Source organism: Colossoma macropomum, unplaced genomic scaffold (genome assembly GCF_904425465.1).
Source record: "Colossoma macropomum unplaced genomic scaffold, Colossoma_macropomum, whole genome shotgun sequence".
Classification (NCBI taxonomy): Eukaryota; Metazoa; Chordata; class Actinopteri; order Characiformes; family Serrasalmidae; genus Colossoma; species Colossoma macropomum.
In genome coordinates this window covers 13,963,231-13,982,139 of record NW_023494802.1, presented here as the reverse complement: position 1 = coordinate 13,982,139, position 18,909 = coordinate 13,963,231, and the positions used below count along the sequence as shown (strand labels likewise).

The following is an 18,909-nucleotide window of genomic DNA, read 5'->3' as shown; positions in this document are numbered from 1 at the left end:
CCATTTTATCAGCTCCACTTACTATATAGGTGCACTTTGTAGTTCTACAATTACAGACTGTAGTCCAATTGTAGTACTACAAAGTGCAGTAATTGTAGAACTACAAAGTGCACCTATATAGTAAGAGGAGCTGATAAAATGGACAATGAGTGTAGAAACAAGGAGGTGGTCATAATGTTATGCCTGATCGGTGTATGTGCCCTATTTGCTTTAAAGTTGGCATGTTTTCAAGACAGCATGATCAGTTGCATTGATTTAAGCTGGATCAACACATTTTCACATGTGAAATTATTTGTTGTGTAGTAAACTGATATCTTCAAAGCAAGCACTTTCATACTGATCTACATATAACAGCATATTGATCTTGTTGCGACAGATGGAGCAGTGCTTAAGGCTAAATATCCCATCCGATGGGATATTGGCCACTAAAAATTTGTGCAAAAGCCTCTGATAATTAGATCAAATCCATCTGAGAGTAGTTTGAACACGTGCTTTACAGGAAAAGAAAAGGCTAAAAAACTGGCCCTTTTGTATAAAGGCCCTAACATGGTCACTATCACAAATTGCTTCAGTTTGAACAATGACTTACAGAAACTTTCATTTTACTTGTCATAAGTCATCTTTGTTTAAAAAAAAAAATCTGTGGTCTATTTCCAGGTTTAATCCAGATTGTCAGTATGGTCTAGGGCATTTTGACCCCATTGTAGTAATAAAATTTAAACTTATTCTGCAGTATATTACTATACAGTTACACCTCCATTCATTTGTAATTATCTTTTCCTGATTTCTTAATATAAAGTAGTAACATGCTAACAAAAAGTCCAATCTTGTTGCTGTACTCATTTGGGTTATATTAATTGTTAGATCCCTACTGTCCTTTGCTTATGTGGTGCATTTCATTCCAGTTTGTTAGTACTTGGTGAATTTGAAACCCTGTTGCTCCACTTTATCTTGAAATAGAAGCTTTTTATATTAATGCACACTTGTGTGATTGTGTAATGACAAAAGTGAATGGAATTGCATTGATCTAAGCTGGATCCACACATATGAAATGATTTGTTCTATAGTAAACTGCTCCCTTGTGTATCCTCAAATCAGGCACTTTCATACTGATCTATATATAACAGCATCTTGATCTTGCTCAAGGCTAAATATCCCATCCAATGGCAAGAACTGATTGTATGCTAAGTGCTGAGACAGTCCTATTTAAAATGAAAGTTCTTCCTCTAGAGTTCTCTCTGCAGTACTATGTGAACAGTTCCATGAACCGCAGTATGAAAGCTCATGGGCGTGGGCTGGTGTATGGAGTTACCCATGAAACAGCAGCCTTTACCATTTACCATGAGGATACAGCTATAGGTGAGTAACTCACTTCAATTTATCAAACTGTAATGATTTATCATAATATACAATTATTAGTACTAATCTGTTTTACTGTCCTTATTCCACTTACTACTGCAGGATAACAAGGGAAGATGGTGTTCCTTGCCTAAATTTAACAAAATAATTATTTTACATTTCACCACCAGGTGGCATCACAAGTGAGAATCAGTCTGTTACACTCACCGGCCACTTTCTGGCCACTTTATTAGAAGCGCCTACATTATACACTATGTTGCCAAAAGTATTCGCTCACCCATCCAAATCATTGAATTCAGGTGTTCCAATCACTTCCGTGGCCACAGGTGTATAAAACCAAGCACCTAGGCTTGCAGACTGCTTCTACAAACATTTGTGAAAGAATGGGTCACTCTCAGGAGCTCAGTGAATTCCAGCATGGTACCATGATAAGATGCCACCTGTGCAACAAGTCCAGTCATGAAATTTCCTCCCTACTAAATATTCCACAGTTAACTGTCAGTGGTATTATAACAAAGTGGAAGTGATTGGGAATGACAGCAACTCAGCAACGAAGTGGTAGGCCAGGTAAAATGACAGAGTGGGGACTGCATTGTGCCAAGTGTAAAGTTTGGTGGAGGGGGGATTATGATGTGGGGATGTTTTTCAGGAGTTGGGCTCGGCCCCTTAGTTCCAGTGAAAGGAACTCTTAATGCTTCAGCAAACCAAGAGATTTTGGACAATTTCATGCTCCCAACTTTGTGGGAACAATTTGGGTATGGCCCCTTCCTGTTCCAACATGACTGCGCACCAGTGCACAAAGCAAGGTCCATAAAGACATGGATGAGAAAGTTTGGTGTGGAAGAACTTGACTGGCCTGCACAGAGCCCTGACCTCAACCCCACAGAACACCTTTGGGACGAATTAGAGCAGAGACTGGCCTCCCCGTCCAACATCAGTGTCTGACCTCACAAATGCGCTTCTGGAAGAATGGTCAGAAATTCCTATAAACAGACTCCTAAACCTTGTGGAAAGCCTTCCTAGAAGAGTTGAAGCTGTTATAGCTGAAAAGGGTGGGCCGACATCATATTAAACCCTATGGATTAAGAATGGGATGTCACTCAAGTTCATATGCGTGTGAAGGGTGAATACTTTTGACAATATAGTGTAGGTCCACCTTTCTGGTGTTTCATTATAGACTATAGCCATCATTTATGTTAGCCATCCTCTAGCCCCATTACATTAGTTTTTTTTTTGGCTGTAATCCTAGCACTGACACTGACATGTGTAAAAGCTCTAACTGTGCCTATATTGCTAATTCATATTTGTAGATCTGTGATACAAATAATAATATGAGTTGATTTGTGTACAGCTCATTTGTATAGAACCTTTCTTGGATACAAGTGAATGCAAAATTTCTGAAATGCTGCAGTGCTATTATATATTCAAAGACTGAAACATTGTTGTCATGTCTTTGTATAAGTGAACAGAGCTTATGAGTACAAGGTCAGTGTTTCTTGTCAATGAAAATGGATATCTGTAATTATTTCAGGAGAACTGGACATTACAGTTGAGGGAACGTCTGAATCAGAGGTGTGCTGTTTTGATAATAAAGATGGCACCTGCACTGTGACATACCTGCCTACACAACCTGGTGATTACAAGATCCAGGTCCGGCATAATGACATGCATATCAGTGGCAGCCCTTTTAAAGCCAAGATCACTGGTAAGAAAAACTCAGCAAATCACAAAACCCCTGATAGTGTCCAGCTCTTTCAGCTCTAGATGACAGTTTGATGCACACTTTTCCCACTTAATTCCAACCCAGATGGCAGCCTGAGGAAATCTCAGGTCAAACTTGGCCCTGCAGTGGACTTTGCTCTGGACATTACAGAGGAGGACATCAGTCTGCTCACCACAAGCATATCATCACCCACAAGACAAGATGTGCCCTGTTCGCTAAAGAGGCAACCTGACAGCCATATTGGTGAGAAATATAAGAATGTATATGTTACAGTACAGGAAAAGGGTCATGTTTGGATCATTGGACCATGTTATGGAATTTCTTCAGAATTAGTGGTATGAATGCTTACCTTACAGTCATTTAAGTAAATTATGATTCTTAAGGAATAATTCAGTGCATGGCACCTTAAACTTCACTACAGTTTGATTATTAAAAAAAATACACTGAATGCAAATGTCAGTGGGGAATGATTTACACAGTACTGGAATATGGACAATAAAAACAATACACTTTTTTCTTTTTAAGTCAGAGAATTTTATTTTGGCCAAAGTGAGTGCATACCTCAAAGCATATGTTAATTTAATAATATTACACCCTCAGATTGATGCATCATGATGCATTAGATATATGAAGATGAATCAATATATATTTTAATGTATGGTTGTATGCAAAAATTACAATTTTTGTTTAATTTTTAAAAAAAATAAGAGCACAACTTCTATACTTCTACACATTTTGATGCACAATTAGTTTATTTTCTGAATTTAATTTATTAGTAAAGAAATTAAACAGACAATTTGGCAGAGCAAACATTATGGCACATTTTATATTTAATGTTATATTTATTTTTTATTTTTTTAAGTTTCCTGTCGAGGATGTGGTAAATCATTTTCACTTAAAAAATCAACAGAACATGTAATTTGACCAGAGGTGTTCAAACTTTTGCATCTGAGTATACATGACAGCCTCTATACTATTCTTTTATACAGGTATATCGTTCATTCCTAGAGAGGTGGGAGAGCATCTGGTGAGCATTAAGAAGGATGGAAAGCATGTGAGAAGAAGCCCGATCCCTGTGTGCATTAGCCAGTCAGACATAGGTGACGCCAGCAAGGTGAAAGTGTTTGGACTTGGCCTGCACAGTGGACGTACTAACCACATATCTGAGTTTGTGGTCAACACACGGGATGCTGGTAAGATGACTTATAAATACATTTGTTGAACTCTGCACTTTTTTTAGAAAAATTTACTTTACTCATCTTTTTATGTCTGTTCTTGTGAATTTAATTCTAAATGTTTCTAGCTTTCTCCTATTTACTTACTGTGATATGGCCTGCAGGCTACGGTGGCCTGACTGTTGCCATAGAGGGCCCAACTAATGTAGTCATTCACACAGAGGAGTTGGAGGGTGGAGCCTGTAGAATATCATACTGCCCAAGCAAACCAGGCACCTACAAAGTGTCTATCAGATTCTCTGATGAGCACATACCAGGTAAACTATTACAAGTGATATTACATCAGTTACCTTAGCCTATCAGCGCATTAGACTGAATTAATATAATTGAAATTAAATGTGAATGATCACAGGGTTCTGGTGTTTCTCCACAGGGAGCCCTTTCTTAGCAGAAGTGACAGATGGTGAACTGATGAGACAGAGCATCACTCACTACCAGAAACCACCTTCGACTGCCAGTATAGGCAAAGAATGCAGCTTAACATTCAAGATATCTGGTAGAGTATGAGCTTGAATATGTATCTGGGTGCCTTTAGGCCTGTTGTAAAAGTATGAGTTGTGTTGTGGATCATTATTGTTTGCTTATAGGGCTCTGCTGGCTATTGTGTCCAGATTAGAACTTTAAAGATTAGTTTTTGTTGTATATTATTAATCCATATATATGTGCTAATTACATAACATTTTATAGTGGTAAATTTGTTCATGGTTGTGACATCACTATTCAAAACTAAAAAATCTAATCTTCATTTTAGGAATTGATGTGGAGTCCATGTCTGCCAAAGTGTCTGCTCCTTCAGGGATGGCAGCAGAAGCTATGGTCGCTGCCACACATAGGGACACCTATGCAGTGAGCTTTGTGCCAGAGGAGATGGGCGTGCACAGTGTGAGCATGAAGAGCCATGGCCAGGAGATTGAAGGCTCTTCTCTACAGTACACTGTTGGACCTCTTGGTGAGGGAGGTGCAGCCAAGGTGCAGACGTGGGGACAGGGCCTCCACAGGGCTCACGCAAAGATACCAGGTATCACTCCGCAGTCTTTAGTGGTGTTTTATAATCTTGGGCTAGACGTCCCCAGTAATTCACTGCTCGGTGTTTTCCCTGATTATCAGTTATCTAACATTTCCTGAGCTTATCAGGCCTGGGAGAAACTCTAAGCTGTGAAAAGATGTGGGAACCACTGCTGTGCAGTCTAGGCAAAAGTTTGGGCACCTCAGGTTATACTATGTCTTGTTGATGTTAGTCCTGCATTTTTTAAATGCGTAGTTACCATTTATTTGCTAAATTGAATTTTTTTTGTTGTTTTTTTTCTAATTAAAAAATTCAGCAAATAAGTAGAAATTGTGCATTTTTGCAGAAATATGGCATATTCAAGTTTGTAGCAGATGTCAACAAACATGCAATTTAAACAGGGGTGCCCAATCCTTTGCATAAGATTGTATATCGCTGCTGTCGGAAGAAAACCTCATATCTCCATTTTTGTCGTTTTTCAGGTTTTGACATTATTTGAAAATACCCATTGTCCTTTACATTGTGTGAAAATTTGATGAAGAGTGGACCAAAAGAAATGCCAAATTGGCTTGGAAAAAAGTCTGGTTCCATAGACTTACATTAAAAGTAAAGCAGGTTTTTTCCTTCTCCTGTAAAGTTATCATCTTGGAGATACGAGGTTTTCTTCCGACAACAGCGATATGTATGTGTAGTGTTGTGATAGTAATGATAATATAGTGTAAATGGTGTTACTTGGTGTAGCTTTGGATGGCCCACCTGTTTTAAAATTAAAATGACTTGCTGATTTTCCACAATGGATTTGCATGGATGTGTTTCATGTCTGCTGAAAATTATTAATCTGTCGTGTGACTTGAACTTGGGAACACTTTATTTTGATGGGCCACATTGTGACTTTGTAGGTGCTTATCTTGTCATTAACTTTCATTCAACTCAATATCTATTAAATTAACCCTACCTTTTCACTAAATTTAAACCTAACATCACTTAAATGCTAATCATTGATGATCTCCAGCTGTTGTCTAGGGGACCATCAATGTAAAGTTTGATACTGAAATGAAGTCACATCTTCTGAATTTACTGATTCTCCTTTGCAGCTGATTTTAATATCTGGGCACGTGAGGCTGGAGAAGGCAGCCTGTGTGTCTCAGTGGAAGGACCAGGACACACTGAACTCCACTTAGATGATCACAAAGACGGATCCTGCAGTGTATCCTATACTGTTGAAGAGCCTGGTGAGATTAGTTTATGAAGTTACTAAGGAAAGGATCTTGCGTCAGCAGTTATTTGTTAGTCCATTCTTTTATTAGTACAGTTGGAGTCAGAAAGTACAAGAGAGGTTTAGATGTGCAAATTTACTCCAGCAACATTTTCTGATATGCAAAACTGTTCCTGACAAACCACATACACACAACCGCACCTCCACTACTGCATGAGATGATTCAGCAATGCGGAAACTGGTGATGGTGTTACTGAAGTGCAACCAAATAGTCTAGCAGAGATTGCCAAATTCTACAAAACTGACTGTTATTTAAAGTAAATCTGTTTTTTTCCAAACCCACAATGTGCACTTGCTCACCAAGCCAAATATTAACTATAGGAACCTCTTTCGTTTTCCAGATATACGTTTTCTAGCTGTGAGGAGAACATAGGACAACATTTGCTGCTGGGTTCTCCCTAAGTGTTAATATTGCTGTGATATTCTTAAAATAATTGAGTAACGCTGGTTTTACACCTACATTCAGTAATCTTCATCAAACTTCAAAGATGTCTATCGTGCAATTTAGAGCAAAAAGCTGTGAGAAAAAGATGCTTATGTTAAATTAAATTTGTCACAAATTGGGGAAACATTTTGATAACACTGATGATGTTTTTTTCTTTGTAAACTATTATTAAAATATGTATTAATTATGTAATGCTTTAAACTGAATGAGACAATTCATTTTTCCCCAAGTGTTCTCTCAACAACATATATACATTCTCTCACAGTGACCTTATACCATCCAAAAAAGGTGTAAGAATAGCTTGTAAAAGGGCTTAAAAATGGAGAAAATGTGTCCTGCATTGATATCCAGTTCTAACCAATTATCTGTAATATTAGGGTATATTATACTGTAGTCCTAACACTGCAAGCCCTCCAACAAATGTAGTCTGGATGGCATAAAAAGGGGTTCCTAGCTGTGAGTAAAAGAAATGATGCGTATTCGAATATGAACTGAAATGCCAAATTCTGATTGTATTATGAATAATGGTGCTGTGACTATAAGTGATTTGCCTAATTGTACTGGTGAAACAAAATATTCCTTCTATATCATGTCCTCCTGCACTGTTCCTTTTCCAAATAAAGAGGTCAGTAGCATTATGACACATCCACATAATAATACCACGTAAGTTTGAGGCCCAATAATAAAGCTGAATATTTGGAAAACCACTTTAATATTTGAATTCATACAGATGTTTTTCCATATTTGGTGGGACTTATAACCTTATAAAAATGGATAAATAATTTAATCAAGTTAATCAATGTTTTGGAAGACAGTATTTGTGGGAGGAATATAATTTTATAGCATTGATTTGACCCACTAAGGAAATTGGCAGTGTTGTCCAGAAACATTTGTTTGATTTTAACTTAAAATAAAAACTAGATTTAAACAACAAGAAAGGTTGACTGGTAACCTGTCAGTTTATTTTTAAGAGTTTGTGTGTTTCAGGTGACTACCAGGTGTCCATCTTGTTTAATGAGGAGCACATTTCTGCAAGTCCTTTTCTTGTGTCAGTCAGCTCCCTCACTGAAGATGGAGAGAATTCTCTAGAAGGGTTAGAAACCACTGGTATGTACAAATATCACTTTCATTTGCACATATTGCGGAAATAATATAAAGGTTATTTGTAATGTGATAATTATTGTAATAACTGTAATTTATTCATTATATTTTGCTGTATTTTTTTACTCATAGATCATGAGCTGATGAGTAATGGCTGTGCTGAATCCTCGCAGCCTGGGTCAAGCCTAAACTCCACGTGCACCTGCAGTGCTGAGTCTGTTCTTCTGTCTAATGTCTCTGAAATCACCAGCCATGGGCCAGGACTGAGTGAGGCTAGTATTGGTCAGAAAAACACCTTCTATGTAGACTGCAGCAAAGCTGGTAAGTTCACCACCTTCCTCAAAGCCTTCTACACTGTGACAACCGTGCACAGCACTTTTATTACTAGTATTAGAAAATGTATGCAAAACTTTTAACAAACATCACTGGAATCATCATCATAATCTGATTACAGTAGTAGTGCCATTTTTTTAATTGTAATGGTGTACTGTGTATTTGTGTTCCACAGGGAGAAATATGCTGTTTGTTGGCATGCTTGGGCCCACAGTTCCCTGTGAGAGAGTGACGGTCAGACACTTGGGCAAAAATCAGTACAGTATCAACTACACTGTTAAAGAGAGGGGCAAATATGTATTAGCAGTGAAATGGGGGGATGAGCACATACCCGGCTCTCCATTCCACATCAATGTATTATGAAGACTTCCAGACCTTTAAGGCCCTAATCGGCATATTTTAATAACATATAAATGGATTGTTAAATAGTTTAATCTGCAAACTATTAAAATTTCTGTATATCAATAAAACAGGAGTACTCTAAACAATAAAAGTGAAAAATGCTAAAATACATTAACCAAAGTTGCTGCCTCTTCCACATTTAATATGCAGTGATAAACATTTTCAGGAGACATTTTTAAACAGATATTTCTGATTAGATATAAGATAACCAACTTGCATAAGGACAGAGAAAGTCAAAGGAAAATAAGTGAAAAAAAACATTAGAAGATGTAGAGAAATGGAACTTCTAACAACGGCACAAGACCATGTAGACCACCAATACTGTTACCTTCAGATAAATCCACAGGAGTTTCTGTCCATTTTTCCACTGTGAGAAGACAACTCAGCACTATGAGTCTGAAAATATGTGTAGCTGTCAGAAAAAGGAACTAAAGAAAAAACAAGAACATTTGCAAATCAAACATAGAAGCTGCGGGTGTTCTCAGAACAATGGACTCACCACACCAGACCTCAGATCACCAGACACCAGAACACCAGAGTCTAGACCTCAACATCATTGTGTTTGGGATTATTTGTAATGTGAGAAGCAGAAAATTCCAAGACTGAACTTCGGAGATGTGGAAAACTATCCCTGCACATTTCTTTGAAAAATGAAAGGAAGTCTCCCGAAAAGATTGGAGCTGTAGTAAAGACAAAATGTGGACACACACACATATATGTATAGCTATTGATGCTTCTGTGTAGTTTCTGTTAAATGTATGTTTTTTTCTGAAAGTTGGTCGTTTAGTCTGGCGAATAAATGAAGGGTCTCTGACTTTTACACTGTTCTATATGTGCATCAAAATAAAATAAACATCTTGTACTATTATTATTTACTGTAATGATGTCACTTTGTATGGAGTGAATTTTGTGCCAAATGTATCAAGTAAAATAATAAAATCCACAAGCAAAATTTTAAGTATCAAATTCTCCAAAATCTGTTGCAAATACAAAGTATAATTTTGCTGAAATCTTATTTTTTGCTTCTGGAATCTTTCTTTTGCTTCTGACTTTTGCCACTTTTATCATTCCAAATCAGTTGACCTGTAGAGAGTACAGGTGAACGCCCTCTTCTAAGACCCATAGCCCGTAAACTGTGAAAGCAAAGACTGGAATGAAAATGAGTAGCAATCTTTTGATAAAATTAAGTTTTTATTTTTACTGAGTCATTATTTGTATTTGCAATATATTTTTGAGACTTCAAAACGTAAAATTCTGCTTGTGGATTTTATAATTTTATTTAAACTTAAAAAAGCTTGTTTTTCCATAGTCAGGACCCCCATGGACCCTCACAGAGCAGGTACTATTTGGGTGGTGCATCATTCTCAGCACTGCAGTAACACTGACGTGGTGGTGTCTCATCTGATATCTCATCTGCTGCTGTACAGTTTGTGTTGGTCATCCTCTAGTCCTTCATCAGTGGTCACAGGACGCTGCCCACAGGACACTGTTGTCTGGATATTTTTGGTTGGTGGACTATTCTCAGTCCAGCAGTGACATTGAGGTGTTTTAAAAACTCCAGCAGCACTGCTGTGTCTGATCCACTCAGACCAGCGCAACACACACTAACACACCACCACCACATCAGTGTTACTGCAGTGCTGAGAATGATCCACCACCCAAATAGTACCTGCTCTGTGAGGGTCCATGGGGGTCCTGACCACTGAAGAACAGGGTAAAAACAGATGGTCTGTCATTGTACAACTACAAAGTGCACCTATATAGTAAGTGGAGCTGATAAAATGGACAATGAGCGTAGAAACAAGGAGGTGGTCATAACGTTATGCCTGATTGGTGTATATTTCAAGGTGTTGTAATGATACTAGTGAAATGTGTGAAATCATGAATATGCTACTATAAATAAGCACATAAAAATCTCAACAGTGAGTTTAATGAACTTATAATTAATCATAATTATAATAATTATCAGTATGTTAATATATTAATTACTTGTAATTATTAGTACATTGATACACCTAATATTATTGTAATCCTTCTGTGTCTGTGTGAAAACTGCTAAATATAGAGCAAAAGGAGAATGTTGTGGCCTAACTGCATTTCCAGCTGAACTGATCTGAACTGATCAATGAACATGTTTCTGTGAGAGACCACTGCACACATTTGTCTCCTGTGGGCTCATTTCATTGTTTGACATCACGGTAAGTGTCCAGAACACATGGAGCGATGAGGGATTATGAGAAGACACTATGAAATCTGAATGGGAAATTGAATTGTTATCCAAGTGATGCAGTCCTGCTGAAAACAACACAAACTGCGCTGAATCGTCTGGGAATTCTACAGTCAGGTATGTTTGTCATTTATTACCTCTGCTGTGATCCAGTGTTATGAAAACCCAAGATTAATTTTTGTTGTACTACATTTATTTGAGTAAATGAACCTTGATTCATCTGTGTTGCAGTAACGTTTGAACAGATATAAAATCCTCTTGACCTCATTGCTGTTACAAGACTGTTCAATTCTCTCTTCACACAATATTGCGTTAAATATATATGCATAGTATGTGAACTATATTTTTATTTTTATTTGTATTGCTGTTGCTGTACTCACAGAAATATAAGGACAAAAGGATTTGTACATTTTATAATCTCATGATCCAAAAAACTGGGTTATGTATTGATTAGTCCAACAGATGCAGACAACCCTCCCCCATCATCCATCTCTTGTTAATCTGAATGCTGGTGTTTGCATTGTCTGGTAATCAAATAGATGCAACCGTAGTGTTTCGAATTCATTTTTTTCTTAATGTAATCTTCAATCTGGATGTCTTTCTGAGCAGAATCTGTTGCACTTGGTTTAATAGACTTCTCACTGACTGCTGCCAGTCCTACAGCTGTCATGGATCTGGATGTGCTGAACTTGTTTGCCATTGCCATGGGGACGCTGGCTGTTCCCATTCTACTTTTCATGGCATCCTTCATGCTGTGGCCTTCATCACTCATCAAAGTTTATTACTGGTAAATAAACCTGCAGCACTGTGAACCTGATTTTCTTGTGTAATATGAGAAGCATTTATCAGCGCAGTTTAGTTTCCAATGATTGTTTATGTCAACAGTTGCCAACCCAGTAACACTTTATTATATACAGTCAAAAAAGTTCACCATTTATTAGCTCTGCGGTTATGAAAACCCAAGATCATTTTTTGTTCACAGTACATTCATTTACTTATTTAAGTAAATGAGCCTTGATTCAGTGTTGAAGTAATATTTTCATAGAATTAAAAAGGTTTTTTCCTTTCCTCTGAAAGTCTATCTTTAGAGACTGTTCAATTAAAGCAGTAAGACCTGAGAGGTTGTGCATGACTGTGGTAAAATGACTGTCTCGCACAGCCTTGAGTAGGATTTTATAAACAGCAACGATAAACCAATGTCCAATACAGATTGTAGTTTATTATTGACAATAATAATCACAATAAACAGTTATTTAGCCAATGTAGGTCATTAGCAGTAGGCTTTGAACATTTCCATTGAGGTGAATTCAGGGTGAATTCAGCCAAGTTGGGACTCTTTGGTAAATGACGTAAAAGCTACACAAATCCTTTGTGTTTTTTTTTTAGGTTAAAACTGTTTTGAATGGACTTGGCCATTGTAGAACAATCATCTTTTTGTTGTTCAGCCACTCCTGTGTTGCTTTGGCCTGAGCTTAGGACTATTGTCCTGCTGAAAGGTGAAGTGTCTCTCAAGCTTTAGTTTTCACTGTCCTTCAATTTTAACAAGATGCTCAGTCCTTGCTGACGAGCATCCCCACAACATGATACTGCCATCACCATACTTCACTGTTGGGATGGTGTTTGTTGAGAAATGGGCAGTGTTTGTTTTGTGCCACACACTGCATTTTTAATTTTGGCCAAAAAGCTCCAAACAAATTCTGACAAATTCTCCAAAAGCTCCAGACAAATTCTTTCCAGAATTTCCAACCAAAACTTAACAATGAAATGAATACAATATTTGCATAGTTTAAATACAATTATGACGATTATATTACCAAAAAAAGTAAGATTACAGACCCCTTTTTTATTTCACAGAAATCATTAGGCCTTTTCTGAAGGATTCCCCACTGATATATGATATATGATATATGATTTTGCTGAGATCATCCTACATTACATCCTACATACGTTTGAAGTAGTGCTCAACCATGTTTGTAGTCAGCCTAACTTTGAAACCATTACATACTTTATTAATGCTTTTCATAACTTTTACAGCAGTTTTGAATGTGGTTCAGCCACAAAAAGTCTGTTTTTGTGTTTTTGCCAAGGTACTGGAGGCGAACTCTCGGCCTGCAGGTGCGCTATGCTGACTGTGGAGGATATCGTTTCTGTTACTCTTACAGAGGGAAGCCAGGCTTCAGGCCTTCGATCCTTATGCTCCATGACTTCTCTGCACATAAAGACACGTGGCTCTCTATGGTGAAGGTGTGTACTGCGAGCTGTTTCAAGTGCTTTTTTATTGAAAACAACAAAGAGGTAATATGAGCCTGTGCCCTCCTTCTGAACAGTACCTGCCAAAGCATCTGCACCTCCTGTGCGTGGACATGCCAGGACATGAGGGTACAACACGTACCAATGTAGAAGACTACTCTATCCAGGGACAGGTTAAGAGAATACGGCAGGTAGGCATGTCAGAATTGCCAGCATAAAGCTTGCACAACAAAGCTTGCATTACAAAACATTACACAACGACAAGTTTGAACCCTTTCAACTGCACATGAGCAATGTGACAATATTTTATCAACATTGTGATACACAATATGCACTTCTGAGCATATTGATAGCATCAGTACTAAAAGAACAATGAACAACTGCATGCTTTATTACAAGAAGAGCAAAATTAGTCCTGCTTAACTGGATTGTTGAATAATAATCACTGTATCTATTATATGTAATAGCACTTTATAATGTGACACTACTAGTGTATTTTGGCTGAATTAACATTCAAAGATATGCATTGTGTATCATGAAAATGTATTTTCATGATATACTTTTTTCCATATCGCCCATCCTACTCATAACTATATAATTCACATATTAGATTTAAGTTTTTACCATATCATTTATAGTTATTACTGAACAATAAATCTTTAAGGGAGTTCCACAGATTACACAGAGATACACAAAATTTCTGCATAATTAAATCGATGAGATGTAAAAAGTCATTCTGTGTGGTTTGGTGTGAAATGGCTCATTGTAGAGGAAAAAACAACTCTGATTTCTTTATAATGGTGGTAATAGGAACCAGAAGTTGCAACGTCTAGAATGCAAATATAGCCATTTTATTTGCTATCCATACAAAAGTGAGTACCAGTGAACCTACACATCTTTTAAATTTTTAAATGTGATATTTAATTGTAAAACAGTGGTAAATCGAAAAAAAAATCTTTAGGGACTATTTTGCCTTATAACACCTTGCATGTACCTCTCCGCCATGAAATAAAAATATATGTTTTAGGCCAAAACCATAAAACTGTGTCAGACATCAGGTAACATATTCTTAACCATTTCATGTAATAACTTTTTGTGAAGTAGTTTTTAGAAGTATTGAACTCTTCAGACATCTGGTTCCTATTACCACCACTGTGAACAGTTCTGACTTGATAAGTTTCTATACAACAGAGCATTTCACACCAAACCACTCCAAATGACTTTGTCTGCATCTTAGTGATGTATTTATGCAGAAAATTGGAAGAATATGCATAATTCTGTCTTTAAGATTAATAATTTACTGGAATAATAAGCCTGCGTTTTTAGGGATTAAATGAATGCTGCAGTATCCTGTACATATACACTTCCTGTATCAGCCTGGTGAATCTGAGCTGTGTGTAATTTATCTGTTTGCCTCTTTAGTTTGTAGAAACTGTTCGACTGAACAGGAAGCCATTCCACTTGGTGGGAACCTCAATGGGTGGAAATGTAGCAGGAGTGTATGCGGCCTGCCATCCCTCTGACCTCTGTAGTCTGACACTCATCTGTCCAGCTGGTTAGTATAAACTCAAGTTATCGTGACAAATTATGTCACATCATGCTTTTCTTAGCATAGATATTGTGAGAACTTCTACAATGGTGAAGAACTGTTTCATAAAAAAGACAGATTAAGACCAATTTTTTAGAAAACAAAGATTTTGTTTGCGCCGTTTATTACTGCCTTCACTCAGACTGTAAATGAGCTTTTCCTTCTACCCCTCTGTTTCTTGTAAGGCCAAGAATATCATTAAAATATATACTTTCATGGTACTATAATGATACTGTGCACCAGTGTATCACAATTTAGGGTCCCACTTTATTTGGATGGTTCTCTGTAAATGATCTGCAGAGAAGAAACTTTGTGGTGAAACTTGATAGTTAGAGCCAGGAAATTAGGTTTAGGTTAGGATTGGTTCTGGTTTGAGGTTAAGTTCAGGGCAAGGGTCAGGTCAAGGTGATGTTAATAGATGTTTGCTCAAATGTAATTTAATGGCAAAGTTAAGTATCGCAAAGCCTCTAACAGGCCAAATAAATAAATAAAAAAGAGAAGAGTTGTGGAGTTTTGCTGCTCCACTCATGTTCTCCACCTCATGTTGTAACTCATTTCATCACTCCAGGTCTAAGGAACTCTTGCAAGACCAAGTTTGACAACCAGATGCATGAGCTGGAGAACAGCGAGTACACACTGAGCATCCCTCTAATCCCGTCTACCCCAGAGGAGATGGAGGACATGCTGAAGCTCTGCTCGCACGTACGCTTCAGAGTTCCCCAACAGGTGTGTGCAACCGTCTGGACATCTGTGGTGGGGTGCGTTTGGATTTCATGTCCAGACCAGTTCAGTATGTGACCATTTGCTATATTCTTAGATTCTTCAGGGACTGGTGGATGTACGGATTCCACACAATGACTTTTATCACGAAGGTCAGTCCTAAACAGTTTTCACTTAACAACAGATCTGCTTTTTGGTACAAATCTGATTCCAAAAATGTTGAGACAGTATGTGAAATGCTAATGAAAACAAAAGCAGTGATTAGTAAAATCTGTTTAACCTGTATTACCTTATGAACTTTTTTTTGTAAATATATGCTCATTCCTGCAACATCTTCCAAGAGGTTTTGGATAGGAACATTATTCCCTTTGTGTTACATCCACTTTCCTTTTAACAGCAGTTAATAAATGTTTGGGGGTTTGAAGACACAAACTCATCCACTTTTGAAAGCATACTTTTGCCATTTCTTTTCTAAGATACAAGTCTTCAGCTTTGCAACTGTACAGAACCTTTGTTGTTGTATTTTGAGCTTAATAAAACACATTTTCAATGAAAGACAAGTCTGCATGCAGCCCTGTCTAGCACATGCACTCTCTGGTTATCCAGCCATGCTGTTGTAACACATGCAGAATGTGGCTTGGTCTTGTCATGTTGAAATAAGCATTGACATGTCTGAAAAAAGACTAGAAGGCAGCATGTTGCTCCGAAGTGTGTTCAGTGTTAATGTATTCGGATGTGCAAGTTACCCAGTAATACTCCCCCAAATCTTGGCACACACTGTTCTTTGGCCCAGACAACACAACGTCCATCACTTCCATAAACAAGCAGAAAGGTTCACTCATCAGATCACAATACACGTTTCCACTGAGCATCAGTCCATTTCAGATGAGCCTGAGCCCAGAGAAGTCGGCAGCATTTCTGGACATTGCTGACATACGGCTTCCTCTGTGCATAGTACAGTCTTAACTTGCATTTGTGGATGCAATGACGGATGTACTACCAAGCCCAATTGGTGATATACATCACAAAATGCAGTATCGTCTGAGGGGTTGAAGGTCACGGCCATTCATTTGTAGTTTTCAGCCTTTTCCTTTATACACAGAGATTTCTTCAGATTATCTGAATCTTTTAGAATACTATGCGTTACAGAGGGTGGAATACCTAAAATCCTTGTAATCTGTCACTGCTGTTGGATTTTTTTGATGATGCATTTTTGCCAAAGTGGTGAGCCTCGACCCATCCTTGCTCATAAAGGACTTGGCCTTTCCTGGATGCATCTTTTATGTCCAAGCATGATTGCATCCCCTGTTTAAGATGTTTTTGAATGTTTCACAGTGGTCCTAGTCTTAAATTGCTCCTGTCCCAGCTTTTTTGGAAAGTGTCACAGGTATCAGGTTCAGAATGAACGTGTATTTACAAAAAACAATGAAGTTGATAAGGTAAAACATTAAATATCTTGTCTTTGTACTGTAGATTTAAAAATCACTACTTTTTGTTTATTATTTGCATTTTACCTGCTGTACTGAAATTGGTTTTGTATTTGTTTGTATAATTATAACCTTTCTGATGGTTATGAAATCTGAATTGCATGATTGTGCATTTCCTATACTTGTACATGCTTTTTTTTCATTTGTGTAGTTTTCATGGAGATTATGAGGGAGAACTCTAAATATGCCTTACATGAGCACATGCACCTGATAACTACACCTTTGCAAATCATCTGGGGGAAGCAAGACCAGGTATGTTTGCACAGCATGGATTACCAAAGTTGTAAAGTGAAATGCATTTGAATTCAGTAAAGGAGTCAGAAATCTTACTACTACACACAGATATGTACTTTTCTCACTTTCTCATTCTAGGTAGTGGACGTGTCTGGGGCATCGGTGCTTGCTGAGGCAGTGCCAGGCTGTCGTGTTGACCTGCTGGAGAAATGTGGTCATTCTGTAGTGATGGAGCGGCCGCGACGCACTGCCAAACTCATCTTAGAGTTCATTATCTCTCAGCAAAGTGTGGCGAGTGCCACCACCAAAAAGAAATTCTGAATAAGCATTGGAATACAGAAATATTGACACATTATTTAATGTGTTTCATCCCAAATACAGTTTGCTGTCCCAAAGAAGTAGATTACTTTATCCTATTGTCTTTTATTGTCATTTTTAAAGGTGAAACAGCTGCCAAAAAGAAAAATGCAAACATTTTTTGCATTGGACTCTGAGAGTGGTGCCACAAATGTCCCAAAAGTGAGATTTTTTTATTTTAAAGACTTGGAAACCCAGGGTGGGAGGAAACCGACAGGCACACTGGGGCAGATACATGTTTTCGTCTGAAAAGCTTTTCTTCCACTAGCTGACCACTGCAGAAGGAAGCCAGATTGCTTGCATTTCTGCTTGGAAGTTGAACATCATGTTTGTTAGTCTCTCCATCAGTGGTTGTTTGAGGTATTTGAGTAATGCATCCTGGGTATCGTAGTAAGAGAACATTGATGGATGAAAACACAGAAAGGATACAAAATCTGTGTTACAGAACACTACATAACATGACAAGTAACATATTAAAATTGCAGTATGTAAGATTTAGGGGGGATCTACTAGCAGAAATGGAATATAGTATACAAAACCAGGTTTACATTAGTGTTTAATCACCTGTAACTACGAACCGTTGTGTTTTTCTTAGCTAAGAATGAGCCCTTCATATCTACATAGGGCTCGGGTTCTCTTCCAACAGAGGTCATCATGTTGCTCCACAATATTTCTACAGTAGCCCAGAACAGACAAACCAAACACTGGCTCTAGAGAGCACCTTTCACGTTTTTAAGTGGCAGCTTGAATTTGGTGGCACTACAGCACCAGTTGGAATATAGAGAAAGAAGAATCAGTGGTTGCTGTCTGTGCTGGCTAACCATTTTGTGTTGTGAGAAGTTTAATGGCGGATCATGCTTATTATTTAATACAACAAAAAGGGAGGATGAATTCTTGTCTTCAAAGAACTGAAAACATGAAGAAACAAAACGAAATCAGGACAGGCAACAGCAGGAAACCTGACGGCCACTGTAGGTTCTACCACATTGGAAAGGGAGAGGTGAGGGAGGAGTATTCAGTTGGTTGCAATTTGCAACCTCGCCGCTAGATGCCACTAAATCTTACACGCTGCACCTTTAAATGCTAGTTTAAGCCCAGAGTGCCCCTTTAAATTATGCTGCTAATGATGCAGATAATACGATATGGGTACGATAATGTCTCCCGTA

At 37.8% G+C, this 18,909-nt stretch overlaps 2 protein-coding genes across 3 annotated transcripts in view; both read left to right on the top strand.

Annotated features, from left to right (window-relative positions):
* The window catches only part of flnb (filamin B, beta (actin binding protein 278)), a 30,642-nt gene extending 21,669 nt beyond the window's left edge, over window positions 1–8,973 (top strand). For both annotated transcript variants that reach the window (XM_036590697.1, XM_036590698.1), the window contains exons 45-55: window positions 1,231–1,359; window positions 2,891–3,064; window positions 3,167–3,325; window positions 4,072–4,275; window positions 4,422–4,574; window positions 4,691–4,813; window positions 5,069–5,335; window positions 6,418–6,555; window positions 8,032–8,151; window positions 8,278–8,466; window positions 8,654–8,973. In XM_036590697.1, the coding sequence (XP_036446590.1) occupies window positions 1,231–1,359; window positions 2,891–3,064; window positions 3,167–3,325; window positions 4,072–4,275; window positions 4,422–4,574; window positions 4,691–4,813; window positions 5,069–5,335; window positions 6,418–6,555; window positions 8,032–8,151; window positions 8,278–8,466; window positions 8,654–8,841 (1,844 nt within the window). In that variant the 3' untranslated portion in view covers window positions 8,842–8,973. The remainder of the gene's footprint in view (window positions 1–1,230; window positions 1,360–2,890; window positions 3,065–3,166; window positions 3,326–4,071; window positions 4,276–4,421; window positions 4,575–4,690; window positions 4,814–5,068; window positions 5,336–6,417; window positions 6,556–8,031; window positions 8,152–8,277; window positions 8,467–8,653) is intronic.
* Window positions 8,974–11,775: 2,802 nt separating this feature from the next.
* On the top strand, window positions 11,776–17,707 carry abhd6b (abhydrolase domain containing 6, acylglycerol lipase b). Its single transcript, XM_036590705.1, has 8 exons — window positions 11,776–11,894; window positions 13,195–13,351; window positions 13,435–13,548; window positions 14,780–14,912; window positions 15,514–15,671; window positions 15,763–15,817; window positions 17,304–17,404; window positions 17,525–17,707. Exons 1-8 carry the CDS (start codon window positions 11,776–11,778, stop codon window positions 17,705–17,707), a joined length of 1,020 nt encoding a protein of 339 aa, XP_036446598.1.
* The last annotated feature ends 1,202 nt before the right edge of the window (window positions 17,708–18,909 follow it).

What these genes read in the sequence shown, in the direction of transcription:
- abhd6b (XM_036590705.1), top strand. Translation starts at nt 11,776, where the DNA reads ATGGATCTGGATGTGCTGAACTTGTTTGCCATTGCCATGGGGACGCTG. An exon ending in CGTGGCTCTCTATGGTGAAG is followed by an intron (nt 13,352 to 13,434) that starts GTGTGTACTGCG and finishes CCTTCTGAACAG; the next exon opens with TACCTGCCAAAGCATCTGCA. An exon ending in TCTGGGGGAAGCAAGACCAG is followed by an intron (nt 17,405 to 17,524) that starts GTATGTTTGCAC and finishes TTCTCATTCTAG; the next exon opens with GTAGTGGACGTGTCTGGGGC.